Source organism: Salvelinus sp. IW2-2015, linkage group LG13 (assembly GCF_002910315.2).
Source record: "Salvelinus sp. IW2-2015 linkage group LG13, ASM291031v2, whole genome shotgun sequence".
NCBI classification, from domain to species: Eukaryota; Metazoa; Chordata; class Actinopteri; order Salmoniformes; family Salmonidae; genus Salvelinus; species Salvelinus sp. IW2-2015.
Window position 1 is genome coordinate 36691906 of NC_036853.1, and position 27729 is coordinate 36719634.

Consider the following 27729-nt stretch of genomic DNA (forward strand, 5'->3'; position numbering starts at 1 on the left):
ATCGAATAATTACAATTTAGCAGATTAACACTGGAGTGATAAATCATCAGATGATCATGTGCAAGAAGAGATACTGGTGTGCAAAAGAGCAGAAAAGTAAATAAATAAAAGCAGTATGGGGGGTGAGGTAGGTAAATTGGGTGGGTAGTTTACAGATGGACTATGTACAGCTGCAGCGATCGGTTAGCTGCTCGGATAGCAGATTTTTAAAGTTGTTGAGGGAGATAAAAGTCTCCAACTTTTATGCAGACCCATGAGCCACTGCTGCCGACAGGCTAACATCTGTGTTCTTATAATAGTATCACTGAATCCATTATCTCTCATGGACAGATGCACGTAATATGGGAATAGAGACTCAACAGACTGTGGGATGCAAGACTAACAATGAACTTTGTTCCGGTACGGTGATTTTTCCGTCACTGATCATTTGGATAAATCACGATTTCGCAGGTGCTCGCATCTTTCAAATTTCGAAAGGGGAGGGGACATTTGGCCCTGCTTGAAACTTTCAGAGAGTTCACCCTGAGGGAAAGACTTTGCAAGTCGCATTAGTCTCCTTCCAGAACTTAATTGAGCATCGGACACAATTACGCAAGATTTTAGTTCTGGGTTTCGTAGATTACTCACTCCATATCTATGCTTGTTTTTATACTAGTAGCTGAATCCATAGCTAGGCTCTATCTACCCCATACAGGGTCGCCTGATATGAAAATGGGGTCGCGGAAGAATTTCAAAAACCCTGGTAAAAATAATACCATAAAAAAAATATTATATCGTCTTTGTCTCTCAATCATTGTAATGTAGTTGAMCTTAAAAATCGAAATGAAAATGATTCAAATCTAAAAGTTACATTTCAACCAGAGAGCGCCCTTAAATCGTGGTAAAAGGCCGTACTTGACCGTTGCACTTTAATCATTCCCACAGTGAATGGCTAAGCTCGCTACGCTATGAAACCACAAGCTATTGCAGAGACTTTGATATTACCAGACACAATTGATATGGTGAGAACAATGTGTGTGGAGGCTAATGCACAGAAACTCACATCAATACCTTTGTCAGATAACACTGTGAAACTAAGAATTGATGCTATAACTAGCAATCAAGAGGAAACCGACTGAACGACTCAAAAACTTGTTAGCTGTGAGGGCCGAGATGCATTGATTTTTGTTCGCTACATGTTGGGAGATGCTATTCACGAGGACATATTGTTCTGTTCTCACAATTCCCAAGCGTGAAACGGCACMGGCGATGTTCAKTTTGCTYCGTGGCTATATTGATACAGATTCCATGGGATCAAATGGTGGGCTTTTGCACAGATGGGACGATGGGCAGGCCTCTACACTCTAGTTATGAATGTKTTTCACTGGCAGCTGAGGTCGCTCCCTCTGCCGTATGGACGCATTGTATGATACACCGAGAGCAACTGGTSGTAAAAAAGCTGAGCACAGAACTCGGAGATATGCGGCAGGTAACTTCGATTGCAAACTACATTGCGCATGCCTGTACACACAACTATGTGGAGATATGGGGTCAGAGCATGACAATGTTATATTTCACATCCAGGCTTGGTGGTTATCGAGGGGGAGTGTTGGAAAGATTTTTCAAATTGAGAGAGGAACTGTTGTCATTTGCAATGGATGTAAATTAAAAAAAAAGATTTAAAAAAAATAAAAAAAAATGTAAAGACTGTTTTTCTGAGTAATGAAAAGAAAATGTGTCTCCTTGCCTATTTAACAGACATATTTGGGAAACTGAATGGAAGCATGCAGGGGAAATACACAAAAAATATTCAGATAAGTGACCGAATCAGCAAAATCTGTTTGACTGTGATCTTGGCTCAGTTGACATGCCGGTAAGGGAATTCGAACAGCTGATTGAGCTGTCAAGTGACCGAATGCTGCAGACAACGCATTCATGGGTCACAATGAAGGAATTTTGGTTCATAACTCAAAAGGGAATACTGTTCCGTCTCYCGCCGAGCATTAAAACTCGTGGTATACTGATTCAGTGMTCTCGTCTGCATTAAAAACAAATATCGATCCAGGTTGGGTGTGAYMGGAGAGATGAGGTGCGCACTGTCGACCACGGCCCCTGACTTTGAGAAGCTCTGACGTGCATCAAGCACACCCATCTCATTAGTGGTGGTGAGATAAGATAACGATGTCATAGCCCCAATTTAAAATAAAATAAAAAGTAAACATTGGCTGTTAATTCCATCCTTTTTCACTTGGTTGGGGTCGTGAGAATTTTATATCAAAATGGGGTCGTGGGCCAAAAATGTTTGGGAATCCCTGACCTCTGTCTCTATGGTAACTGACCTCCCTCTGATCCCCCCCCTCAGGACTACGTAGGTGACTTGGCTGCTCAGACGGGAGTGGAGGAGAGGGAAGAGTATGTGATTGAGTGTCTGGGGACCCTGGCTAACCTCACCATCCCTGACCTTGACTGGAACTGGTGGCTAAGGAGTACAACCTGGTGCCCTTCCTCAAAGACCGCTCCAAACCAGGTAGGCTCAGAAACCGCCTCAAAGGGGGTGATTGTGGGGTGCAGGTAGCCTAGTGGTTAGAGCGTTGGCCAGTAACCGAAAGGTTGCAAGATCGAATCTCCGAGCTGACAAGGTAAACATATGTTGTTCTGTCCCTGAACAAGGCAGTTAACCCCCTGTCTTAGGCCGTCATTGGAAATAAGAATTTGTTCTTAACTGACTTGCCTAGTTAATAAAGGTTAAAAAAGACCTCCTCAAACCAGGTAGGCCTCCAAAGACTGCCTCAAACCAGGCAGTGAGGGAGGGAGAGCGAAAAAGGGGGAGGAGGACTGGTGCTACAACTTACAGGTGCATTCAGCCTGAAGAACTTGGACAAGCAAATACTGTACGGCCATTCCACAAGTTTTCAATTTGAAATAAATATAATCCCTTTCTCCAACCCTAACCATAACTTCAATCAGTATCACTGACTGATCCTACATCATAAATGATGTCAGCGATTTCTCTCACACACACACACACACACAACACCACCAACACACAACAACCACACACACCCACACAGTGACTTTTCCCTTCTCAGCTTTGATCTCTGTGACCTCTGCCCCCCACCAGGCTCGGCAGAGGATGACCTGATCCTAGAGGTGGTAATCATGATAGGGACGGTGTCCATGGGACACTCCTGTGCTGCCATGATGGCCAAGTCTGGCATCACTCTGCCCTCATCGAGCTGCTCAACTGTAGGTAGTAGATAGGGCCCAGGCTGCACATGCTAGAAGGAGGGTTATCCTACTAAAGCTTAATGATCAAACTGACATGCTATGTGAACTACAATATGAGGGAGTAATGATGAAATGGAGTGAAATGTATGATACAACATACAGTACATCGACTTGTATTAGCTTGCTGGTTGAGGGATTGTATTTAATACAGTCTTTCTGTGGACGTGAGCCCAACAGGAGGATGATGAGTTTGTGTGTCAGTCTGTTTCACCTCTCTCTGCCTGTAGCCCAACAGGAGGACGATGAGTTTGTGTGTCAGTCTTTTCACCTCTCTCTGCCTGTAGCCCAACAGGAGGAGATGAGTTTGTGTGTCAGTCTGTTTCACCTCTCTCTGCCTGTAGCCCAACAGGAGGATGATGAGTTTGTGTGTCAGTCTGTTTCACCTCTCTCTGCTGTAGCCCAACAGGAGGACGATGAGTTTGTTGTGTCAGTCTGTTTCACCTCTCTCTGTCTGTAGCCCAACAGGAGGAGATGAGTTGTGTGGTCAGTCTGTTTCACCCTCTCTCTGCCTGTAGCCCAACAGGAGGACGATGAGTTTGTGTGTCAGATCGTCTATGTGTCTACCAGATGGTGTTCCACCAAGCCACCAGGGATGTCATCATTAAGGACACACGTATCCTCCCTCTTACAACCATAACCTCAATACAGTTCAAGTCGGAAGTTTACATACACTTAGGGGGTCATTAAAACTCGTTTTTCAACCACTCCACACATTTCTTGTTAACAAACATAAGTTTTGGCAAGTCGGTTAGGACATCTACTTTGCATGACACAAGTAATTTTTCCAACAATTGTTACAGACAGATTATTTCACTTAAATTAATTGTATCACAATTTCAGTGATCAGAAGTTGACACACTAAGTTGACTGTGTCTTTAAACAGCTTGGGAAATTCCGAAAATTATGTCATGGCTTTAGAAGCTTCTGATAGGATAATTGACATAATTTCAGTCAATTGGAGGTGTACCTGTGGATGTATTTCAAGGCCTACCTTCAAACTCAGTGCCTCTTTGACATCATGGAAAATCAAAAGAAATCAGCCAAGACCTCAAATAAAATTGCAGACCTCCACAAGTCTGGTTCATCCTTGGGAGCATTTTCCAATGCCTGAAGGTATCACGTTCATCTGTACAAACAATAGTACGCAAGTATAACACCATGGGACCATGCAGCCGTCATACCGCTCAGGACGGAGACGCGTTTGTCTCCTAGAGATAACGTACTTTGGTGCGCGAAAGTGCAAATCAATCCAAAACAACAGCAAAGGACCTTGTGAAGATATATCGACAACCAAGGTCCTTGAAGATATGTCCTATATCGACTAACCGGAAGGTCGCTCAGCAAAGGAAGAAGCCACTGCTCCAAAACCACCATAAAAAAGCCAGACTATGGTTTGCAACTGCACATGGCGACAAAGATGGTATTTTTTGGAGAAATGTCTCTGGTCTGATGAAACAAAAACAGAACTGTTTGGCCATAATGACCATCGTTATGTTTGGAGGAAAAATGGGGATGCTTGCAAGCCGAAGAACACCATCCCAACCGTGAAGCACGGGGGGGGGTGGTTTGCTGCAGGAGGGACTGGTGCACTTCACAAAATAGATGGCATCATGAGGTAGGGAAATTATGTGGATAATATTGAAGCAACATCTCAAACAACAGTCAGGAAGTTTAAGCTTCCAAAGTTGTTGGCAAAATGGCTTAAGGACAACAAAGTCAAGGTATTGGAGGCCATCACAAGCCCTGACCCAATCCTATAGAACATTTGTGGGCAGAACTGAAAAAGTGTTGCGAGCAAGAGCCTACAAACCTGACTCAGTTACCCAGCTCTGTCAGGAGTTATGGGCCAAAATTCACCCAACTTATTGTGGGAAGCTTGTGGAAGGCAACCCAAAACGTTTGACCCAAGTTAAACAATTTAAAGGCAATGCTACCAAATACTAATTGAGTGTATGTAAACTTCTGACCCACTGGGAATGTGATGAAAGAAATAAAAGCTGAAATAAATCATTCTCTCTACTATTATTCTGACATTTCACATTCTTAAAATAAAGTGAGGATCCTAACTGACCTAAACAGGGAATTTTTACTAGGATTAAATGTCAGGAATTTTGAAAAACTGAGTGTAAATGTATTTGGSTAAAGTGTATGTAAACCTCCGACTTCAACTGTATATACCTCAGGATACATAAATATATCTACTGTAATTTTACATCAATTTATCCCAGTTTATCTCAATATACTGTATCTCAATATCCCTGTTAACCTCAATTATCTCAGTTTACCTCAATATGGCCTAGTTTACTGAAGTACACTCCGGTTTACCTCAATATGCCACAATATACCTACATTTACCTCGATATAGACCTCAGAATTACAGCCCAAATAACCCTCATATCTTCCTAAATGGCTTTCAATGTAGACCTTATTTATTTACCCTGTTGTTAAATTGTGTTACCATGGTAACTAATAGTATCACCCTATATCCCGTCTGCTTCTTTCAATGTGTGTTTCCACGGCAACCTCAGTTACCCCATCCATGACCTCAGTGCTCCACACTGCACAGTCGTGATCTGAGGTGACAGGCATTAAATTACAAATAGCTAGCAGAAATACTGTATTTGATAGATGTTTTCATTTTATGGAGAATATTAGAGGGATCTCTACCAAGTGGTATGCCTTGGGCAAGTTATTCTGCTTTACCATATCTCTCTCTCATCACAGGAAATGTAAGAGTTGTTCATTTGGCCACAGGGCAACTGTCTCGTGTCTGCTTCCTATAAATTAAAGAGCAAAAGCATTATTTCCTCTCTCTCGTTTCTTTCTCCCTCAAATACCATACCGTAACTGTGATCTTGATTTAAAGAGACACTATTGAATGATCTGTTTGAGTAGAAGGAACAGCAAAATGATCCCCCCGAAAAGTGTAGAATGCATCCCTCCCTTTCTCTGTTGTCCTCTCCTTGACTCACTCTCTCCAGAGGCTCCCGCCTACCTCATTGACCTGATGCACGACAAGAACGCAGAGATACGCAAAGTCTGTGACAACACACTGGACATCATCGCTGTAAGTATCTATATATCTGTTTGGTAAAAACGTATGCAGTAAGCAATTGTGATTGTTCCCCATCATTTTGTTAATTTTTGTAGAACACTTCCCCTATTCTGATTATCAGCTGTTGTCAAACACACGTGTCAAAAGACAATTCTCTCCTCAAGTGTGCAGTGAATTTTACTAGATGAAAAGCCGAAATGAGTATGTACAGTTGAAGTCGGAAGTTTACATACACCTTARCCAAATACATTTAAACTCATTTTTTCAATATTCTTGACATTTAATCAGAGCATTATTTATTTCATAATATTCCCAATGGGTCAGAAGTTTACATACACTCAATTAGTATTTGGTAGCATTGCCTTTAAATTGTTTAACTTGGGTCAAACGTTTTGGGTTGCCTTCCACAAGCTTCCCATAAGTTGGGTGAATTWTGGCCCATTCCTCCTGACAGAGCTGGTGTAACTGAGTCAGGTTTGTAGGCCCTCCTGGCTCGCACACACTTTTTCAGTTCTGCCCACAAATGTTCTATAGGATTGCGGTCAGGGCTTTGAGATGGCCGCTCCAATACCTTGACTTGGTTGTCCTTAAGCCATTTTGCCACAACTTTGGAGGTATGCTTGGGGTCGTTGTCCATTTGGAAGACTCATTTGTGACCAAGCTTTAACTTCCTGACTGATGTCTTGATATGTTGCTTCAATATATATCCACATAATTKTCCTTTCCTCATGATGCCATCTATTTTGTGAAGTGCACCAGTCCCTCCTGCAGCAAACCACCCCACAACATGATGCTGCCACCCCCGTGCTTCACAGTTGGGATGGTGTTCTTTGGCTTGCAAGCCTCCCCATTTTTACTCCAAACATAGCGATGGTCATTATGAACAAACAGTTCTATTTTGTTTTCATCAGACCAGAGGACATTTCTCTAAAAGTACGATCTTTGTCCCATGTGCAGTTGCAAACCGTAGTCTGGCTTTTTTATTGCGGTTTTGGAGCAGTGGCTTCATCCTTTCTGAGCGGCCTTTCGGGTTATGTCGATATAGGACTCGTTTTACTGTGGATATAGATACTTTCGTACCTGTTTCCTCCAGCATCTTCACACGGTCCTTTGCTGCTGTTCTGGTTTGCACTTTTCGCACCAAAGTACATTAATCTATAGGAGACAACACATCTCCTTCCTGAGCGGTATGACGGCTGCGTGGTCCCATGGTGTTTATACTTGCGTACTATTGTTTGTACAAGAGAACGTGGTACCTTCAGGCGGTTGGAAATTGCTCCCAAGGATGAACCAGACTTGTGAGGTCTACAAATGTATTTTCTGAGGTCTTGGCTAATTTCTTTTGATTTCCCCATGATGTCAAACAAAGAGGCACTGAGTTTGAAGGTAGGCCTTGAAATACATCCACAGGTACACCTCCAATTGACTGAAATTATGTAAATTATTCTATCAGAAGCTTCTAAATCCATGACATAATTTTCTGGAATTTTCCAAGCTGTTAAAAAAGGCACAGTCAACTTAGTGTATGTAAACTTCTGACCCACTGGAAATGTGATACAGTGAATTATAAGTGAAATAATCTGTCTGTAAACAATTGTTGGAAAAAGTACTTGTCATGCACAAAGTAGATGTCCTAACCAACTTGCCAAAACTATAGTTTGTTAACAAGAAATGTGTGGAGTGGTTGAAAAACGAGTTTTAATGACTCCAACCTAAGTTTATGTAAACTTCCAACTTCAACTGTAATCCTGSCATTTAAAGCATGCTACATTTTAGAAATTTCACATAATATTAAACATATTTTCGCATATTCAAGTCTACTATTTAGAACATAAGTATGGTTTTTCTGACATTTTCTTCCCATTAATTTCTAACTGAAACTGGCCAGAATTCTGGTTTTCCAGATTTTCTATGTTGTCCTGATCCATCCCTGTTTAATGCAGGCCAGGAAAAACTGTTTTCTAGCCAGGAAAAACTCCAGATAATGGCATAATCAACAATGTACTTGCAAAGATGCATTACTTATCTCTCTAATTGTAACATTTAGATTGAATGGACTGGTACATTCAATTCCTGTGTGGTTATGTCCCAGTCATGGTGTGATCTGTCACAGGCCTGAGATCAGTGTAATTAGCTATAGATTAAATCCGGGTTGTGGAGCTGGTAGTGGGGGAGAGGAAGTGTTTCATTGAAATTATCAGTGAGAACTATTAAGCTGTGAACCACATGAAAGACCAGGACAGGCTCTGGAGAGTGTCGTAACAGGACGTGGTAGGTGAGCAAAAAAGCAGACCCTACGCTCACACAATCATTAGTCTTCAGAGCTGCAGGCTACCTTAGCAGAGCTGCAGGCTACCTTACCTTATTGTACGTTCTTGAATGTTTCCCCTTTGATCATTGTGTCCACACACACACCCCACAGAGAGAGAGAAATCTACGCATAGATGGTTCTACTAGGTCAGACAGAAGGGTAATTCATGAGGATAATTCTTAGATTCAGGTTTTCTCTGAGGAGGAACATTGGAAATGCCCTGAGTACTGTTTTATATCGGCTGGCTCCTTCCCTCTGAGACGTCATTAGCTCAGCTCTCTCGTTATGATGGATTAAGCTTCATATAAAACCCTTACTACAGACTAATGGTCCAGGGGAAGTCAGCCGTGTAGTCATTAAGCCGCTTTAGACGTGATAAATCTGCAGCTTGACAAAAAGTGTCACTGCCACTTTGGGGACGGAGAGCGGCCCTGCGATGTGACAATGGGTCCGTTTGAGGCCTGGGCCTTGGGTGGCTGTCAGTGCCCAGGGGGCTCTGCTTTGCATCTGGATGATTAATTTGCAGGGCCTGGCCGAGTGGAGCACAGCGGCTCAAAGAGGGTCTTTCTCCCAAATGGCCCACGCAGAGAAAGGAAAACAGAATCTGTGTTCCTCCTCAGCCTTCCTCGGCCAAGCTCTACACACACACACAGCCCCATCGCAGTCCCATCCATCTCACCACGCCAGGTTTTTATTAGTAACAGCATCAGTAGGGTGTGGGCACACAGAGCAGTGCATTGTGGGATGCTGTAGTAGTCTGTGGAGGATCTGGCCCTCCCTGCTGAGATGGACCAATATGGCGGTCAGTGGTCCGGCTGGTCCCCCAGCCCTAGCTGACTCCCTGCCAGCCACTCTTCTACAGCCAATTACACTTTCAGTTCGGTGGACTCTCTCCGTTTACACAGAGTGTATCTGTTTGCTACTAAGGCTGGGATTCAAATCAATTGAAGATGGTGGATTTCCATATAGTGCTTTCAGTGTGCATGCCTGCCTGTGTGCTTGTATTCATGTGTATGACTCGGTCTGTTTTTATCTGTGTGTGTGAACCTCCAGTAACCCATACTCCTCTCTCGCGCTCTGTCACTCTCTCTCGCGCTCTGTCGCTCTCTCTCTCTTCCTGCTGTAGGAGTATGATGAAGAGTGGGGGAGGAAGATCCAGAGTGAGAAGTTCCGCTGGCACAACTCCCAGTGGTTAGAGATGGTGGACAACAGAGCCATGGGAGACGACGGGGAACCTTTCGTGTACGGAGACGACGGGGAACCTTTCGTGTACGGAGACGACGGGGAACCTTTCATGTACGGAGACGACGGGGAACCTTTCATGCACACCGGAGACATTCTGGAGAGACACGACCTCTTCTACAGTGCAGGTACTGAGGGAGGTAGAGAAGGAGAGAGGGAAGCAGAAACATTCAGCAGGGACTCAACCTCTTCTACAGTGCAGGTACGGCGGGAGGGAGGCAGGTAGGGGAGAGTGGGGTTGAGCCATTTTTTTTTACATTCAGCATCACTTAGTCAAGGGAAATATAGTATTTTTTCTTAACGAAGATATCTACATACATTTCAGGATGTTGTGTGTCCCTGGAAATAATCAAAAGTCATGTAAACATTACAGTTTTTAAAACATAGCTTGTCCAAAAAAAAGTGGTCTCTTGGCACAACTTCAACAGAAAGTTAAGCCACCTACAAATTTCTGTACTGAATTAAATATTACCACTACCTTGTTTTTAACCATGTCTATCTTTAGTTCCCAAACAAAATTCAATACATTCACAATCGCTTTTTGTCATTTAATAATTTTAAACATCTTTGAACACAGGCTTATAACACCTGACAAACACTTTTTTAAACACTTATCATACATAGGCCAGGTCCTGTTACCTCATATCCCAGCGATAATGCCTTGCATTACGCCTGGGAAGAAAACACTTCAATTTGCTCAACTTGCCATTGGCTGAACCATTGGATCAACTTACCCCATGGCCATTGGCTTAACTTACGCAAGGCAAACATTTTGACTATATTAACCGACACAGGTTTATGACCTTATATTGAAACTTAGAGACCCCAACTGATGTAAAAAATAAATAAAAATAATGATGAACTTGGCTTTAGATACAAGCATCATGAAACCACTTACACAAATTAATTTGACTTGGTAAAAATATGTTTTTTGGATCTAACTTGCTTACCACTTTTTCCTTCAGACTCCATGAAATKATGACCTCTTCCTAAATATTTGGTCAAATTATTTATTTTCTGTATGGTTTCCTGGAAACAAGGGTGGCTCAACTTACCCCTTTGGCTCAACTTACCCCACGCTCCCCTACAGAGGGAGATAGAGAAGGAGGAAGGGGGGCAAAGACCTGACCTCTTCTACAGCGCAGGTACAGAGAGAAAGAGGAGGAGGGTGGGAGAGAGACAGATACTGGAGAGACTCAACCTCTTCCACAGCGCAGGTGTGGATGAAGTGAGAGAGGGCGAGATGAGGAGTTGAGACACTCAATAGAAAACGTGTCTCTAACTTAAGAGTTGTATGTCTCTCTCCCCAGATGGGATCATCCCAGCAGACAGTACCATCAGCCCAGAGTTCTTCATAGACTACCAGAATGGAGACATGGGCCAGGCTGGAGGCTTCCCAGGCAGGTGAGCTCAGAGTAGGTGAGGGGTTGGACTGCACCTCTATCCCCATCCCCTAGAGGCTCCTCTTGGCAGTGAGCTGCACCTCTCCCCCTTCCACCCCACCATCCGCTGGAGAACCACAGCAGGACTGGTTGTCTTTCTCCTGCATTAACATTTACATTTGAGTAATTTAGCAGACACTCTTATCCAGAGCAACCTACAGTAGTRAGTGCGTACATTTTCATACTTTTTCGTGCTGGTCCCCCGTGGTAATCGAACCCACAACCCATGCTCTACCTACTGAGCCACGTGGGACTGACAGGCTGTCCTGAAGCAGGACAATGACCCCGTAGCAAACCGTCTCAGCCTCAGTCTCTGCTGCTCGGTGAACGGTGTTATTCTTCTCCAGTATTCGCTGATCTTTGTTATTGAACCAGGGGCAGGGGCTGTGTCAACAGTCCTCCACTATCCCAGAAGGCCATCAACAGCAATACTGGAGCTTTGAGAATAAACACACACTCTGCTCTACACTGTTGAGGCTCAGATGCAGCCTGCAATGAAATAATTATTTATATTTATCATAAAACAAATATTATCCTTTGATTTTTGCTGTCTTAAACAGGCCTAATATGTAAAGTTGAAGTAATTTGATATGCTGTTAAAATGATGAATAGGTGAGGAAATGGGGAGTTTGTTTGAAGTGACTTTTTTTTATTATCAAACATCTTGCGTGCGATCAAGGTTTTTTCCTGTCGGGGTATGTTTGTGTTGACTGCTGTTGAGAGGCTTGCTGTGTCGAGCAGATAGCAGGACAATGCGCTGAATCCATGCAACAGTTCTTTCAGCTTCCAAATGGATGAAGGASAGGGRAGGGAGGGAAGGAGAAACAGATAGCAATGAGAGAGCGAGGGAAGGGAACGGAGAGAGAGCAAGCGAGTAGGAGGCTTTTTTCCCCCAAATTTCTTTGTAACTGATACCTTTTAAATATACTGAGCAAGCTGGGGGAATTGGCATCTGTAAGAGTGTTTTAATTTGGCCAGTGTACTCTGGAGTGGTCCAGGTTAACACAATAATCAAAGCCAGCTCCAGCGCTTATTTAAAACTATGTGTGAAACATGGTGTGAATCGGGTCTTTTTAAATGGGTTTAATACAATCACTGTTATTTGTATAAATATCATAATGAGCTATTTTATWTGAACCACATAAAACGTCTCTAGTCCCGGGTCGTTGGGAAGGAGCGGGTCCTTTATTTGAAAGAAAGTTCAAATAAGTCCCAGCAGCCTCAGTGGGCCAGGCGACAGAGGCTGAGCGAGGGGTGCCGTTCGTGTACCCGTGTGGAAAGAGAAGTGTCTGGATTTTACTAGAGGTGCACAACAGCGTGAGATTGGAGGGTTTCTGACCCCCCCCCACACACACACAACACGCAGACAGGCAAATCAATGAGCGCTTTGAAAGGACTGTCAGTGATTGACAGTCAAGAGTGTTAAGGAATGTAAAACTAAAGGAAAACAGAACRGCGTTGCAATCAGGTGAGACGGCGAAAGAGAGGGGGGAGGTGGGAGCTGGTTATTTAGCACTTGTGTAGTGGGTAGTAACCTGAGGAGTGACAGCCAGGGGAGAGATCAAAGCATCTCGGGTGAGAGGGCCGGGGCGAGGTGGGAGGGGACAGACGTATGAGGGAGCAGAGGGTCAGGGGAGCAAAAAAAAGGAAAAGGGGCCTGCTTCTCTTCCTGTGCACTATGATCTCTGTAGAATGTGTCCCCATACCTCACCCTGGGTTCACTGGGGCCTGTAGTACCAGGGTGGAAAAACGAGGGCCTTTTGTCTGCTAACATAACCCTCCCTCTCTTAAAATGTCACAACACACGCATACCTGGAATGAGGTGAGAGACGAGCTGATTTACATGTCTCATATTAGTGTGTGAGTGAGTTGTTGATCAACTGACCCTCTTTATCGTAACGTGCGCATTTTAAACCAGTGGTATTCAAACCAGTGGTATTTTTGGGAACCCATTTTTYCCCCCAAAGAAAACCCCCACTACACCCCAAATCTAATGACACAACCTTAAAATCTGTCAATTTGGATCTTTACATCAACAGATAACTTTCAAATCATTGCATTTTCATCTCATCAAAATAAATACATTTACTCAAACCCCGCTGCAGTTCCGTCGCGACCCCGACGTTTGAATACCACTGTGTTAATCCTTTCCTCATCACCACCAGAACCAGACTGCAGGCCCTGGCCTGAGGTCCAGCTGTGTCTCTGCCTCTCTTTCTCCCAGGCCCAGGGTGTAGTCAGAAAGATGGTCAGTGAGGCAGGCAGGATTTCCAGGTAGGCTGTGAGGCAGGCAGTCAGACAGTGCAATCAAGACAGGCTGTGAGGCAGGCAAGCTATCCAGGCAGGTTGTGAGGCAGGCAGGCAGGCAGGCAGGCAGACAGTGCTATCAAGGCAGGCTGTGAGGCAGCAAGCTATCCAAGCAGGTTGTCTGACTCAGGACTCTGGTGTTTCTCCAGTGTTTTTCTTAGCCTCTTTTTAGCCTGCCTCTCAAATCCCCCCCGACAGCCGAGCGGAGATGAAAAAGACATATTCCTGCCCAGTGAGGTAGGGGTTGGGAGGGGGCACGAGGAAGAGGGGGTACCGAGTGTGTAACTGATCACTGGAAGTGATTTGGGCTAAAAACAACACATAATTATGGGCGCTCACAGGGGCAAAGCAAACAGCTCGTATTTTAATGAGCCGTAGGATGTCGGCCCGGCCAGCCAGCAACTGACAGTGTATAGACCAAGAGAGAAGGATCGAGGGTGGAGTGCAAGAGAAGGGGACATGCTGTCGTTTGTCGAGGGGCAGTTTATCCATCACTCTGTTTGGTTAACTCGCCCACGCCCAGTCCGGGGTAACAAGACGGTCGCGTTGACCCCACTGCACAGCTGAACGGTCAAGACCAGCTGGTCACAGCAGAGAGACGACCAGCCGTGAAATCGTCCAGCCTTTCTTCCTCTGTATCCACATCCCCATGGTAACTGATTTGTATGGTTGTAGCTACAGCCCMTTTATCATCCCCCAAATAGGCTGGGGTTGGTGGAGGGGTGGAGTGAGGGCATGCAGGTTAGACAGGTCTAGCTGTTGGTCTCTAACAGAGCTGTGTTTTGACATTTTAGCTGTTTTTATGTAGTTGGCTCACTGGCTGCCTCCACTGTTTACCCCTGCAGCTACAGGTGCCCTGTCACTGAGCCTCATTGTTATGTCAGAACCCTGTATTAGAGCAGATTAATATTGCATTAAGTTAAAGCGCTTTCACTTAACGTTCCATTATACTACGACGCCTTTTACCATGTTTTGTTTGCGTCCTTGTATGTTTCACTGTCTCAGAATGCCACCTAGTGGTGGTATTCAGAACCATCTCACGTGATGTCGACTCCTGTGGGGCTGACGTGTGTGTGTGTGTGTTTCTAACCCTTCGACTCCTGTGGGGCTGACGTGTGTGTGTGTGTGTTTCTAACCCTTCAGTATGAATATCGATACGTTTAGACAGTCGACGGTGACCTCTGGACAGCGCCCCGCCACGGCTTCCGGCTTCCGGCCAGAAGAGCAGTTCTTCTACAGCTAGGCTGGAATCGGCCTCCAGATCAACCAGGTCAAATTGGGTTCACTACACCGCACAGACTGATTCCAGCTATCTCCCGTGTAGCTCTGTGTAGTGATGAGTGTCTCAACACTACTACTGTGTGTTTTAACAGCTAGTCGCTTCAAGTGCTCTATTCCAAGCCCTAGCAGTGATGATGTTTCTGTTTTATTGAATGCTAACATTACATCTTAAGCTACCCAAACGCTTTTCTGGAAAACAATCTTTTTCTAGTTAAGGTCATAAATGGCTATTTGTTTTGAGCTTTAATTGGAATATATTTGCAATATCTCAATGTGTTCACTATAAGTATGTACCGTAATACAAGAACACCTGCTTAACTTTAGTCTTAACTTATACAGGATGAGCACTGCTTTGTTTCCATAGGATGTGTTCCACGCATTACATTTCCGAAGTAGAGGTGGTTGGTTGGTATTGCACAGTGTTAGTCTTATTCGAATTGTCCAGCAGCTGCATGCTGTGACAGTCCTTGTTATAGGTGACCTCATTCATGAGACTGACAGTTTTACTTCTGTTACTTTGCCTTTGTACAAACATTCAGTAATTATGTTTATTTAACTGTTTTCTTTTATATAAATTAACAATTTGTTGTGTTGTCTCTTCATTGTGCCTGGTGCTCATCAGAACACATTTTTCTGTGGTGCAATATTTAAAATAAAGTGTTGAAAGTGGACATTGTTTGATGTGACCATTCCTTGTACAGTCCTTGGCACCCTYGATAAAGATGAGCAAAGAAAAGGGTATAAAATAAATAATACAAATACTGAGCTATATTGTATGCTCATTGTTTAGAAAATTATATTATTTTATACTTGTACAATTGCTCAAATAGATTTTGTTTAACAAATAATAAAAGCAATTCTCAAAAAAGTACGTGTCAAAATTAATGGCACCCTTTAAAAATGTAAATATTACATTCAACTTTTTTAAAGGTCCAATACAGACRTTATCTCAATATCAAATCATTACTGTATAACAATTAAGTACCTTACTATGATTGTTTAATTAAAAAGTCAAAAATAAACAAATCTAACTATTGCAAAAGGCTCTCAAGCTAGAATTTAGCTAGCACTGTCTGGGAGATGTCTGAGTGGGTAGGGAAATTGGCAGAGGTTTTTCTTATTGGTCTATTAACTAATTTACCGCATGGTGATRTCACCATGGAATGCTAAAACTACATCCCACCAAAACAGTCAGAAATTCCAGGCGGCCTTTTCAAACAGCTCTTACACCAAAAGGGCATTATCATAATTTCACAGTATTATCCCAACCTGATCGTGTGTAAGTATATATGAAACACAGAACTGCACTGGGCCTTTAAGTTCATCTCATTTCAACCATTTATACTCGAGGGAAATGGCCTATATGGATAGGGACACATTTAAATGTTTCTAACAGAATAAATATTAAATGCATAAGCATGGTAGCAATTGAAAGGGAACAGTTTGGAGATAATGGGGAAGTTATTAGACCAAAGGTGAGTACACAACAGTTCACCTGACACAAGACTGAATCCAAACGTTACACTGTTGATTTTATGTGCATTTTACATTTACTGTACTTTTCACTGCATTTGTTGATAATGAAATCTGAAAATACTCTGGATACATTCAGTAACATAAGACTATTCCTGGAAAATGTGGGGTAAGTGCAACATAAGACAAAAACATAAGGGTTTGAGTAAGGACTAACTGGTGTCTCCAAGTGGCCACGCACCTCTTCATTTCAATGGACTTTTATGACTCGAAGAGTCTTCAACCATAAGGTACTTATGCCGTAGAGGAAATAGAGCAACCACACTTAAATATTTCGTCTTGCCCTCTGGATGGCGCACACACACAATCCATGTCTCAATTGTCTAGAGGCTTAAAAATCCTTCTATAACTTGTCTCCTTCATAAACACTGATTAAAGTGGATTTAACACGTGACATCAGTAAGGGATCTTAGCTTTCACCTGGATTCACCTGGTCAGTCTGTCATGGAAAGAGCCGGTGTTCCTAATGTTTTGTACACTCAGTGTAGGTCAGTATTTATTTTATAGTCTTTATCAAGGGTGGCAATAATTTTGTTTATCCATGAAAAATTTTAGAGTCTGAGAAACTATAAAGTACTGTATGAAGTCTAGAAAAACCAGCCAGCCGCCCAGTGCTTGTGTGTTATTTATTTAAATAAAATAACCTTTTTATTTGACTATAAAACATTTACTGTGTTTGTCTTCCTTTACCACTGAAGCTAGCTGAGTTTATGGAGCACAAAACTAGCTGAAAACAATAAATTAATTACATTTAGCTAGCAATTAACTGTTAAATATACAGTGAATATGCACAGCCCCTTCCCAACCTGCCAGTATAAAATGTTATGTACAGGCACTGGATGATGTTGACATTTCAACACAGCTAAAGGTCATTCAGATATAAAGACACTGGACCAGTCTCCATAGCAACCACGTCCATTGGAAATGGCTCATTCTTCATGCAATCAATGCAGTAGGTCTATGTGTATACAGTATAATAATATACTTGGAAGAAACATTAGCTCCTCAAATCATGATGCCTTTGGATGTATCTCTTGTTGGGATAGCTGTACATAACCCTCCCATATGCTACTCGGACCGATTCAATATACGGCAGTGTTCTTGATTTAATATTGAACAACTTAAATTGGCATATATCAAACTGTTCTCAAATCATCTAAAATACATGTAAAAATCTATGACACAAACGGAAGTTCATTCCACACAATTGCAATAGTCAATTTGATGTTTTCCTTGGTCCCGAATTTGATAATCCAGTTATCTCACCACATTGATCTTCTCACAAACACAATTGTACACATTCATATTTGACCAGTTTAATGGAAACGTACAGTTTTATGCTTGTATAAAAATGACTTTGTTTTTTGACAGTGAAGGTAATCTCAGTCGGTTTCCACAACAGCAAGGGTATAGTCTATCACATTTCCATACTCCTCATAATTACAGTGATATAAAATAAAATGGGGCCCTTGTCATCCTTTATTCTCTGTGTGACATCAGGCCCCTCACTGGTCACCCCTCTCTTATAGGTTAAAACTACCTGGGTAACGCTGGACCATCTTCTCCACTTCCAACTCCTCCACCACCAGGTCCCGGATCTCCTTCACACAGTCCAGGGCCTTGGGGGCAGGCTCAGCGGGCTCCCCAGCCTGGAGGGCCTCTTTGGCTCAGCAGGGAGGGTGGCTGGAGCTGTGGAGGGACTACATTCACATTGGCTGCTGATGCTATGGTTGAATCAGAACATGCAGTGACTTCAACACTAGCTTCTCCGTTAACGCCTAATGTTGCTTCGGCGACAGGGTTAAGGGGGAACGGGGTCCACCCTCTGACGCTGACAGGTGATTCACTCACACTGACCTCTAATAAAGGTCAGAGGTCACAGAAATCTCCTCTGCTGCTCAGTGACACKTTGACCTCCTTAGCGGGGGCTGCTGCTCCTGACGCCACTGTAACATCATCATTAGGGGTCTCAATGTGTGACGGGGGCCGACTCGCTATCTGTAACCAAGTCCTCATCCCCATCATCGGGGACGGATGGGGCTGTCACAGGCTCCCTCCACATCTTTGGTCTCTACTGCTGCAGCAAGTCTGGAGTCTGCTGGTGGTAGTTACAGGCTTCTCACCACTAGAGGGCACCGCTGGGTCACTGTGAGGAGGACTGCTCTCTCTATCAGCTTTTGGCTCAGTAGTGGTGATTGTGAGAGAAGCCATGCTACTGAATCTTCAACAACTACAGGGTCAATGACAGCTACATGGTTGACAACACAAACAGGGACAGGAGATGTGGGTCAGGGACAGGGTCCGGACTGGGGGAAGGAGCTTTGCTTTGTGCTACTGTGGTTGGGTGTCTACTTCAATGGATATCTCTGCCTCGGTAGGTGTCCCTACTTTCCCTTTTTCAACAGCGACTGGCTTTTCTACCATCACTATTTCAGGGGCAATTGGATTGTCTACCTTCTCTGTCTCAACTGGAGGGCCTGTGTCAACATGAGTGGTCTAAGATAGAGCAGGAATGTCCACTTTAGCTGTCTCAGTTAGGACAGGGATGTCCACTTGAGCTGTTTCCGTTGTAGCAGGACTAGACACTTTATCTGTCTCCGTTGTAGCAGGACTAGACACTTTATCTATCTCGGCTGGGACTGGAGAGTCCCATTGAACTATCTCAGTTGGTTCTCTATACAACAAGAGTATAGTCTACCTAGCTAGCATGAAAATGAACCACGAGAAAAGCGTCCTCCATTTGCTATTTAATTGCATAGATGACATGTATTTTTTCCTGCTGCCCCTGTTTTATTATCACTTGTGAATGATGCCCAGCTTAAGGCAAAAAAAGAAACAGCACATGCTTTTTTGTGCAACTTTTTAAAATAATAGTCACACACTTCGTGTAGCCTAGCCCATCCTCCTATAGTCTTGTATCACAACTAAAGTGGCCAAACAACTTCTTAAAATTAAGCACATTAATCCACGTTACAACGGGTGTAGAGCCTAACTGGCATATGTGTCWAGTTTGGGAAAGATAATTTTCACCATAAAAATGCACCTTGATAATAAGACCTATAATAAAAACGCATAATCGCATTTGTAGCTTACTGCCGTGTGCACATTGTTGCGTTTATAATGTAAGAAATAGCCTAACAGTTTATCAACATCTTAAGTTAAACGTTCTCATCTGTTGCGTCAGCCACATTGCATAAAACAGTTTTTTTTAATGCTAGTGGTTGTATTAATTTGGAATCTATCGCATCCCACAACCATCCCAGACTATGTTTGGAATATTTATTTCTCGCACAGAATAGGTCAACCTCTGTACTATAGGGATAGTAAATTGACATAGGCTAGTGCTTTTGCTATTCATTAGGCCTACACATCTTGTTGGCTGTAGAAAATTAAATGTGGACAGTTCTTTCAATATCTTCAATATGTGCCTCGGAATTGGATAAGTACACGCGTGTCCCGGATGTGTGTCTGTCTTCATTTGTAGCCTGTAATAAAGACCCTATCACGTGACAGAGAGCCATGTGAATGAGAGGTGCTTCAGCACGCAGCAGGGAGAAGGGAATTATAATTATAATATTCATCCCAAGGGCATAACGGCCCCTGGCCGCAAAAGGAATGGATTTCTTCAGGGGGCATTATGGCCACACAAAGGGGATGTAGCCGGGAAATATCAAGTGCTTGTCATATTGTGAATGAGAGACTGATGTACCTTTCATGCAACTTTTTTCAAATCATCATTAGAGTTGCATCATGCAGCCTTAGAATGTGCTAAAAATCGAATCACAAATGATGCATATAGCAGTACCTGTTTCTTTGTTTACTGCTCAACACAGAATAGTCAYCCTCAAATCGTTTGGAGAAAATATCCTTTCTATTTTMTTCAGCTRTGTTCAATTGTATTCTTCATACTATAAAATAATATAAAATAATGCCACTAAATTCTCAGCAAATCTTGTCTGCTAAATGAACTAATGTAGCACACAGACATGTGGCATTGCCAGATCAGGGCCTAACATCAGGATACCTCAGAATATGCTACTCTGCTCTTCTGAAATAGACTACATTTTCTAGATATCATGTTTCTTTAGACCTGTCTAAAATAACTAATGGATTTATTGTGATGGTGTAGGCTATATTACATGGATTTATTATACTTTTTTTTTTAAATGTAGATGTTCCAAAGGTCTGCATCAGTGGCTTGTAGGCTGTGCGTGGAAGCCAGGAGATGCTAAATATGTTAATTAACGGTCAAATACTGAGAACAGCAGTTATTTGCTTGACAATCACCGGCTGACAAAATGTCATGACCGCCACAGCCCTACCCTTGTGCACCCCCACCGACCACCAGGCCATTGCCCTGAAGAGGAGAGGCGGGCTGGGCTGTTACCTCGGCTTCGGGCTGGGTCTCAGGGTGGGTCTGGATAAAGGTAGGGGTCTCAGGCTGGGTCTGGAGCTGTCCGGGGAAGCCTAGCATCCTGGCTGGGTTGCTGGGGATGAAAGGGGTGGAGAGGAGGCTGGAGGAGCTGGACTGGCTCAGGAAGTCTCTGGTGTCTGTGAACAGATTGTGTTTCTTCAGCCTGGCTGCCTCCTCCACCACTGTAGAGCAAACAGAGACGTGTTTAAAAGCAAGCGCACTAATAATATTGGTGAGGGTGAGCAGAGAGAGTAACGTTGTAGTAATGCCTAAAATGTGTATTACAATTGAATAAGATCAAATGAATAACTCCAATATCTAGTAGAAACAATACCTTTGATGACTTCCTTGTCCAGACTCTGCAGCAAAATGCCCTCATAGATATTGTGAACATGGACAAAGTTGGAATAGTCTGCATTGATTAACTGTTTAAGACCCTGCAGCGCCTAAAGACACAGAAACAACCATTTCAACCTGTGATTTTCTAAACAATAATGAGATTTCAGGACACAAAAAAATATGTAAAGGCCTGTGCTCTCAAAACACTATTCTTTTGGGGCAGTATAATTTATGCTGTCTTTCCCCCTATTTTCTTGAGGGTTTTGAAGGCTAGCTGAGAGACTCACTGTTTTGCAGGTGTGTAGCAACTGATAATGTAATAAAATACCAATAATGGAAGAGGAGCTAATAATGTAAGAACTTTTGCATGTGTAATAGTGTAATTACTTTAACCAAAAATTTTATATTCACTCTTTTGCCCATACAAGCGAGACCCTCTGTCATCTACTAGTGCGACCACCACCGGTGCAGCGAGACCCTCTACAACGTCTATATCATCCACGAGTATGACCACCACCGGTGCAGCGAGACCCTCTACAACTCTACATCATCCACGAGTATGACCACCACCGGCAGCGAGACCCTCTACAACGTCTACATCATCCACGAGTATGACCACCACCGGTGCAGCGAGACCCTCTATAACATCTACTCATCCCACGAGTATGACCACCACCGGTGCAGCGAGACCTCTACAAACGTCTACATCATCCACGAGTATGACCACCACCGGTGCAGCGAGACCCTCTACAACGTCTACATCATCCCAAGTATAGACCACACCGGTGCACACGAGACCCTCCATACAGAGTCTACATCATCCACGAGTATGACCATCACCGGGCAAGCATGGAAGAATCATGAAATGGAGGAAGCACCTCTGGATCTAGGACCACCTGAGATTATTATGAACCTCACGGAAGTGACCACTGAGGACCTCGTTGAACAGGATGTGGCCGTGGGGATAAACGAGGAGAGACACGAAGAGGAACAAAGTCACACCAGGCGCCATCGGCGGTACCAGCCCCCAGATCCACTCATTTCAGCAGAGGCTCCTCCAAGCTGTCGAGAGGGATGCAGCCCAACCTGATGCTCACAGGAAGGAGGAGGAAGAGACCCTCTTTGCCATCAGTCTAGTGGCAACCCTAAAGAGGCTGCCTCAGCAAAGCAGTCAAGGTTCAAATTAATTAGCTGCTTTTCGATGCCGAGTTCAATGTTACGTTTTTTTTCTCCACAACACAGGTATTGTCTTAAGTATTGCGACAGTGAAGTAAAGTAGGTCATTTTTACAGTATACTCATGTAGGCTAATTGGTATTTCAGATCAAAGGATTCATATGAGGCAAATGTATAGCTGTTGTTTCTGGGTTAGAAAATATCCGAAAACAAGTTTGCTGTCTAAATATTTGCCTGTCATATTCATCTTTTGATCTGAAATACAAAATTCCATGAGTAAACAGCAAGAATTACCAATGTTACCATACTGTTTACATTTACATTTAAGTCATTTAGCAGACGCTCTTATCCAGAGCGACTTACAAGTTGGTGCATTCACCTTATGATATCCAGTGGAACAACCACTTTACAATAGTGCATCTAACTCTAACTGTTCCAATATTTATATTATATAAATATTTATGCAGTATTTAGTTAACATAAATCTCACCTTTTATGGTGTTATTTTATGTAATGCTTGTAAGTGTTGTTTTTCTCTTCACTTCCAGAGATGGAGTCAATTTAGCCGACCAGCTCACAGGAAGGACAGGAAGTAGAGAGCTGTCTGGTTGTTGTTTTGACCTTCTCCTCCAATGGGTTTTGAGCAGGAGGTGAGGAGAGGACGCGAGGAATCAAGGAAATGCAACTGATATTTTCCAAGGGGCCTCACTTGAGATTTTSTAACTGTCCTTATTCCGCTTACTATGTCCTTTCTTAGTAGGCTTTTTAGTATAAAATTCATGGAATTCATAAAGTAAATAGTTTCTCAATACTTACTGTAGGACAGCATTCATTATTAGTTGTACATAGATTGCATGAAAATTGACTGAATTGAAACTGACACACCGGAGAATTCAGATGCTCTTGTTCTTTTACAAGACTAAAAGGTGAAATGTGTGTTTACCTGTATTGTGGCYACACATTCACTTTKAGTTTTTTCAGACAGCCCTGCCCYCTCTCTCTTTATGGCCATGTCTGAAGTTCCCCTACTATGTCTAGGCTTTATGAGTAGTCCCTGTATCTGTCTGCAGTTGTGCCAAAAATACATGCTCTTGTTGTTCTCKTACAGATTACAGGCTACACATACATTTTTGTATTTTTACACGCACATACATGGACACACACCTCTTTCAATAGTTTTTATTTTTGGTAAAAATTTTACAACACATACCTGTCATGTTCTTTCCTGTACTTGAATACTTATTTATGTCTAATGTTTTCATAGTCAGTTGTTTCAGTTGTTTATTAATATCTAATTTAGACTTAATCTGCTTATTTCTTCCCTACACATTTGCAGATCTAAGACCAGATTAAAGTAAAACCACACTCTCTTCCTAACCTGCATTTTGTCAGACCAGTGAAGATGGTGGTAAACTGTACTATTTGTATTGTCCCTAGGTTACCTAGGGTCCATTGTTATCATACTAACTGTATGTCGTATAACCTTAATTAGAGCTCCTGCTCACCTGATGTACCATGCCAGGTGTGTATAATACTGATGTTAATGGGAGAGGGAAGGGGTATTAATGTGTGGTCTTTACTCCCAAATTTCACTTAAATATAACTTCCAAATGAAGAGAGACGATGAGACTGTCACGACTTCCGCCGAAGTCTGTCCCTCTCCTTGTTCGGGCGGCGTTCGGCGGTCGACGTCACCKACCTCTCCTTGTTCGGGTGGAGTTCGGCGGTCGATGTCACCGACCTTCTAGCCATCGCCGATCCACTTTTCATTTTCCTTTGTAGTTGTAGAATTGCGAACCCGAGCACGGTGGAGCCTGGATTACTACATGTTTCCCGTCAATGGAGCCAAGACAGTTGGGAMAATTCCACCTCTCCAGGAACTCGGCAGCGATAGCCCTCCAGTCTTCCTCCTTGGGGACAGGCATGTATTCACCAACCAGACAGTTGGTCTCCAAGAATGTGAAATAAAATTCAAAACAATTATCAATATTGTGACGAACTTGAAATTCCACCCACATATTCTATCTACTCATATACAATACCRGTAAAAAGTTTTAGAACACCTACTCATTCCTTGTTTTTTTAAACTATGTTCTACATTGTAGAAGAATAGTGAATACATAAAAACTGTAAAATAACACATATGGAATCATGTAGTAACCAAAAAAGTGTTAAACAAATAAAAATATATTTTATATTTGAGATTTTTCAAATAGCCACCCTTTGCCTTGATGACAGCTTTGCACACTGGTATTTGGTATTCAATTAGCTTCACCTGGAAGCTTTTCCAACAGTCTGGAAGGAGTTCCCACATATGCTGAGCACTTGTTGGCTGCTTTTCCTTCAGTCTGCGGTCCGACTCATCCCAAACCATCTCAATTTGGTTGAGGTCGGGGTATTGTGGAGGCCAGGTCATCTGATGCAGCACTCCATCACTCTAATTCTATGTAAAATTGCCCTTACACAGCCTGGTCCTGTTGAAAAACAAATGCTAGTCTCACTAAGCACAAACCAGATGGGATGGCGTATCGCTGCAGAATTCTGTGGTAGCCATGCTAGTTAAGTGTGCCTTGAAATCTAAATAAATCACAGACAGTGTCACCACCAGCAAAGCACCCCCACACCATCACACCTCCTCCTCCATGGGAAATACACATGCGGAGATCATCCGTTCACCCATACCGTGTCTCACAAAGACACGGCGGTTGGGACCAAAAATCTTCAATTTGGACTACGGACCAAAAGGACAAATTTACACCGGTCTAATGTCCATTGCTCGTGTTTCTTGGCCCAAGCAAGTCTCTTCTTCTTATTGGTATCCTTTAGTAGTGGTTACTTGCAGAATCCTGACCATGAAGGCCTGATTCACACAGTCTCCTCTGAACAGTTGAGATGTGTCTGTTACTTGAACTCTGTGAAGCATTTATTTGGGCTGCAATCTGAGGGGCAGTTAATTGACCATTTCTGAGGCTGGTAACTCGAATGAACTTATCCTCTGCAGCAGAGGTAACTCTGRGTCTTCCATTCCTGTGGCAGTCCTCATGAGAGMCAGTTTCATCACAGCGCTTGATGGTTTTGGCAACTGCACTTGAAGAAACCTTCAAAGTTCTTGAAATGTTCCATATTGACTGACGTTCATGTCTTAAAGTAATGATGGACTGYCGTTTCTCTTCGCTTATTTGAGCTGTTCTTGCCATAATATGCACTTGGTTTTTTACCAAATAGGGCTATCTTCTGTATACCAACCCTACCTTGTCACAACACAACTGATTGGCTCAAACGCATTAGGGTGGCTACTTTGAAGAATCTCAAATATATTTTGATTTGTTTAACACTTTTTTGGTTACTACATGATTCCATATGTCTTATTTCATACKTTTGATGTCTTCACTATTATTCTACAATGTAGAACATAGTACAAATAAAAAATAACCCTTGAATGAGTAGGTGTGTTCAAACTTTTGATTGGTACTGTATATGTATTAATAAGGAGGCACGGCATAGGTAGTCAGTTTCGACATTGCTAGTTTGCTTCTTTTACATAACTGAATCTGTGCAGSTGTTTTAAAACTTTTGACCAGTAGTGTACCTACCACCTCATTACAGTTTATTATGCTCTACTAATTATATTGTAATACTCATCAACCCTCATTAACAATGCCTTGAAACGGTACAATTCAGTCTATGACTGTATCAATAAACTGTAGCCCAGGCCAACTCTACTCTTAGAAAAAAAGTACTATCTAGAACCTAAAAGGGTTCTCCGGCTGTTCCCATAGGAGAACCCTTTGAGGAACCCTTTTTGGTTCCAGGTAGAACCCTATTCGGTTCCATGTATAAACTTTTCCCCAAAGGGTTCTACCTGGAACCAAAAAGGGTTATCCTATGGGGAAAGAAGGACACTTTATAGGAACCCTTTTTTCTAAGAGTGTATGTGAGTCCAATAAGAATGTAATGAATGACTGTAACTGTCTTGAACAACAAGTGGTCCTGGAGAAGACTACCTTTATCAGGGCAGAAGGCACCCCAACTTCCTCTTCATTTGGTAATATTGCATCATAAAAAAATATTTTTAAACCAACTTTGGGAAAAGTTATAGTCCTAATGAACATTCTGTAAAAGTACATCTGATATCACATAGGGGCTATTAACTAGAGAGCCCTTTAGCTAGCTAGGTTGCACATAAAATATATTTAATATCAATCAATTACAATATCAAAGGCTTTAAAAAATTCACTAGAATTGAGCTTACTGGAGACAAATCGCCAGGCTTTCAACTGGGCTGATGGACTCCCGATAGTTGGGAGGATCCATCTGGGCGATCCAGGCTCCAACCATCTGGAGCAGGTGATCGAACTGGCTTCGGTCCAGACGAAAGTAACTTTGAAATTCCTCTCCAAATAGTCGAAGCTCTTGGATGAGACGGTGGAACTTTGCTTTCAGAACTTCAACCATCTCTGGACCCACATAGACCTGCGCTTTCGACGGGGCTGGTCCCGGCCCAACAGCGCAATCAAGACCACTTCCTCAACGTTTGTCTCAAAGAGAATACTCTCTGCTATGTTGGCTATTTGTTATTGCATTTCGCTCCAAAATTATGCATTTTGAAGGGAAATTATTTTATAGGCTCTCACAATACATTTTTTGATGTCATCGAATAAATAATATGTATGCTACTTGGCAAATAAATTAATAAAATAGGTAAATAAATTATGCAATCAAACTGTTTTTATTATGAAATCCCACTTTTGTTTTTACTGTATATGTGTGCAACAAAAATTCAACATTCACATTTTGCTACTTTCTGTCAAGTCTACGCATACAATTTGATGCATATGTTCGATAAATGGAACGTATGTATCACACCGAACGCACTGCAACTGGCTCTGCAACGAAATGCTGCAGGGCAAACGCAGCGTTCCATTGGAAATTCRTGTACTTCTGGTGTACCRAAACGCAATTACACAGTCGGTGTGTTCGAAGCAGAGGCGGACCCTCTGATGCTSTCCCTCCGCTGAGACTGACCGTCAGATGCAGGCACCATCMGTCCAGTAAAATAATGAAAGCAAATTATATACTTCAATTTATGATCACTCAACTGTGTCTCACAACTAATATAACTATGATCTATTACCAGTGTGATCATACACCTGAAGTTTTGAAATATAATTTTGAAATGGTCTGAGAAGAACAACATTGCCAGGGMAATTCAAGCATAGCCAATACGCAGTCCTAATGTATTGGGACTATAGCCTACTGCACAAACCTCATTGCTACAGAACTGTTTTAAATAGTTTTTAACCAATTCTGAGCGGTAGATCCCGGCCTGAGTGATCTGGGCTCAGAAAGGTTTGGTGACCACT

The 27729-nt window shown here is 42.7% G+C and overlaps 2 protein-coding genes across 2 annotated transcripts in view; one reads left to right on the forward strand and one right to left on the reverse strand.

Moving 5' to 3' along the window:
* Positions 1–15576, forward strand: part of LOC111971398 (kinesin-associated protein 3-like) — a 47138-nt gene extending 31562 nt beyond the window's left edge. The window contains 10 exon segments of the mRNA XM_023998157.2: positions 2342–2447; positions 2450–2506; positions 3101–3196; positions 3199–3225; positions 3783–3824; positions 3827–3880; positions 6249–6334; positions 9760–10003; positions 11186–11279; positions 14768–15576. Coding sequence (XP_023853925.1) covers positions 2342–2447; positions 2450–2506; positions 3101–3196; positions 3199–3225; positions 3783–3824; positions 3827–3880; positions 6249–6334; positions 9760–10003; positions 11186–11279; positions 14768–14867 — 906 coding nt within the window. The 3' untranslated portion in view covers positions 14868–15576.
* Positions 15577–17738: 2162 nt separating this feature from the next.
* Positions 17739–27729, reverse strand: part of niban1b (niban apoptosis regulator 1b) — a 39014-nt gene continuing 29023 nt past the window's right edge. The window contains 6 exon segments of the mRNA XM_070446000.1: positions 17739–18104; positions 18484–18648; positions 18651–18720; positions 18723–18789; positions 20761–21034; positions 21187–21298. Coding sequence (XP_070302101.1) covers positions 17962–18104; positions 18484–18648; positions 18651–18720; positions 18723–18789; positions 20761–21034; positions 21187–21298 — 831 coding nt within the window. The 3' untranslated portion in view covers positions 17739–17961.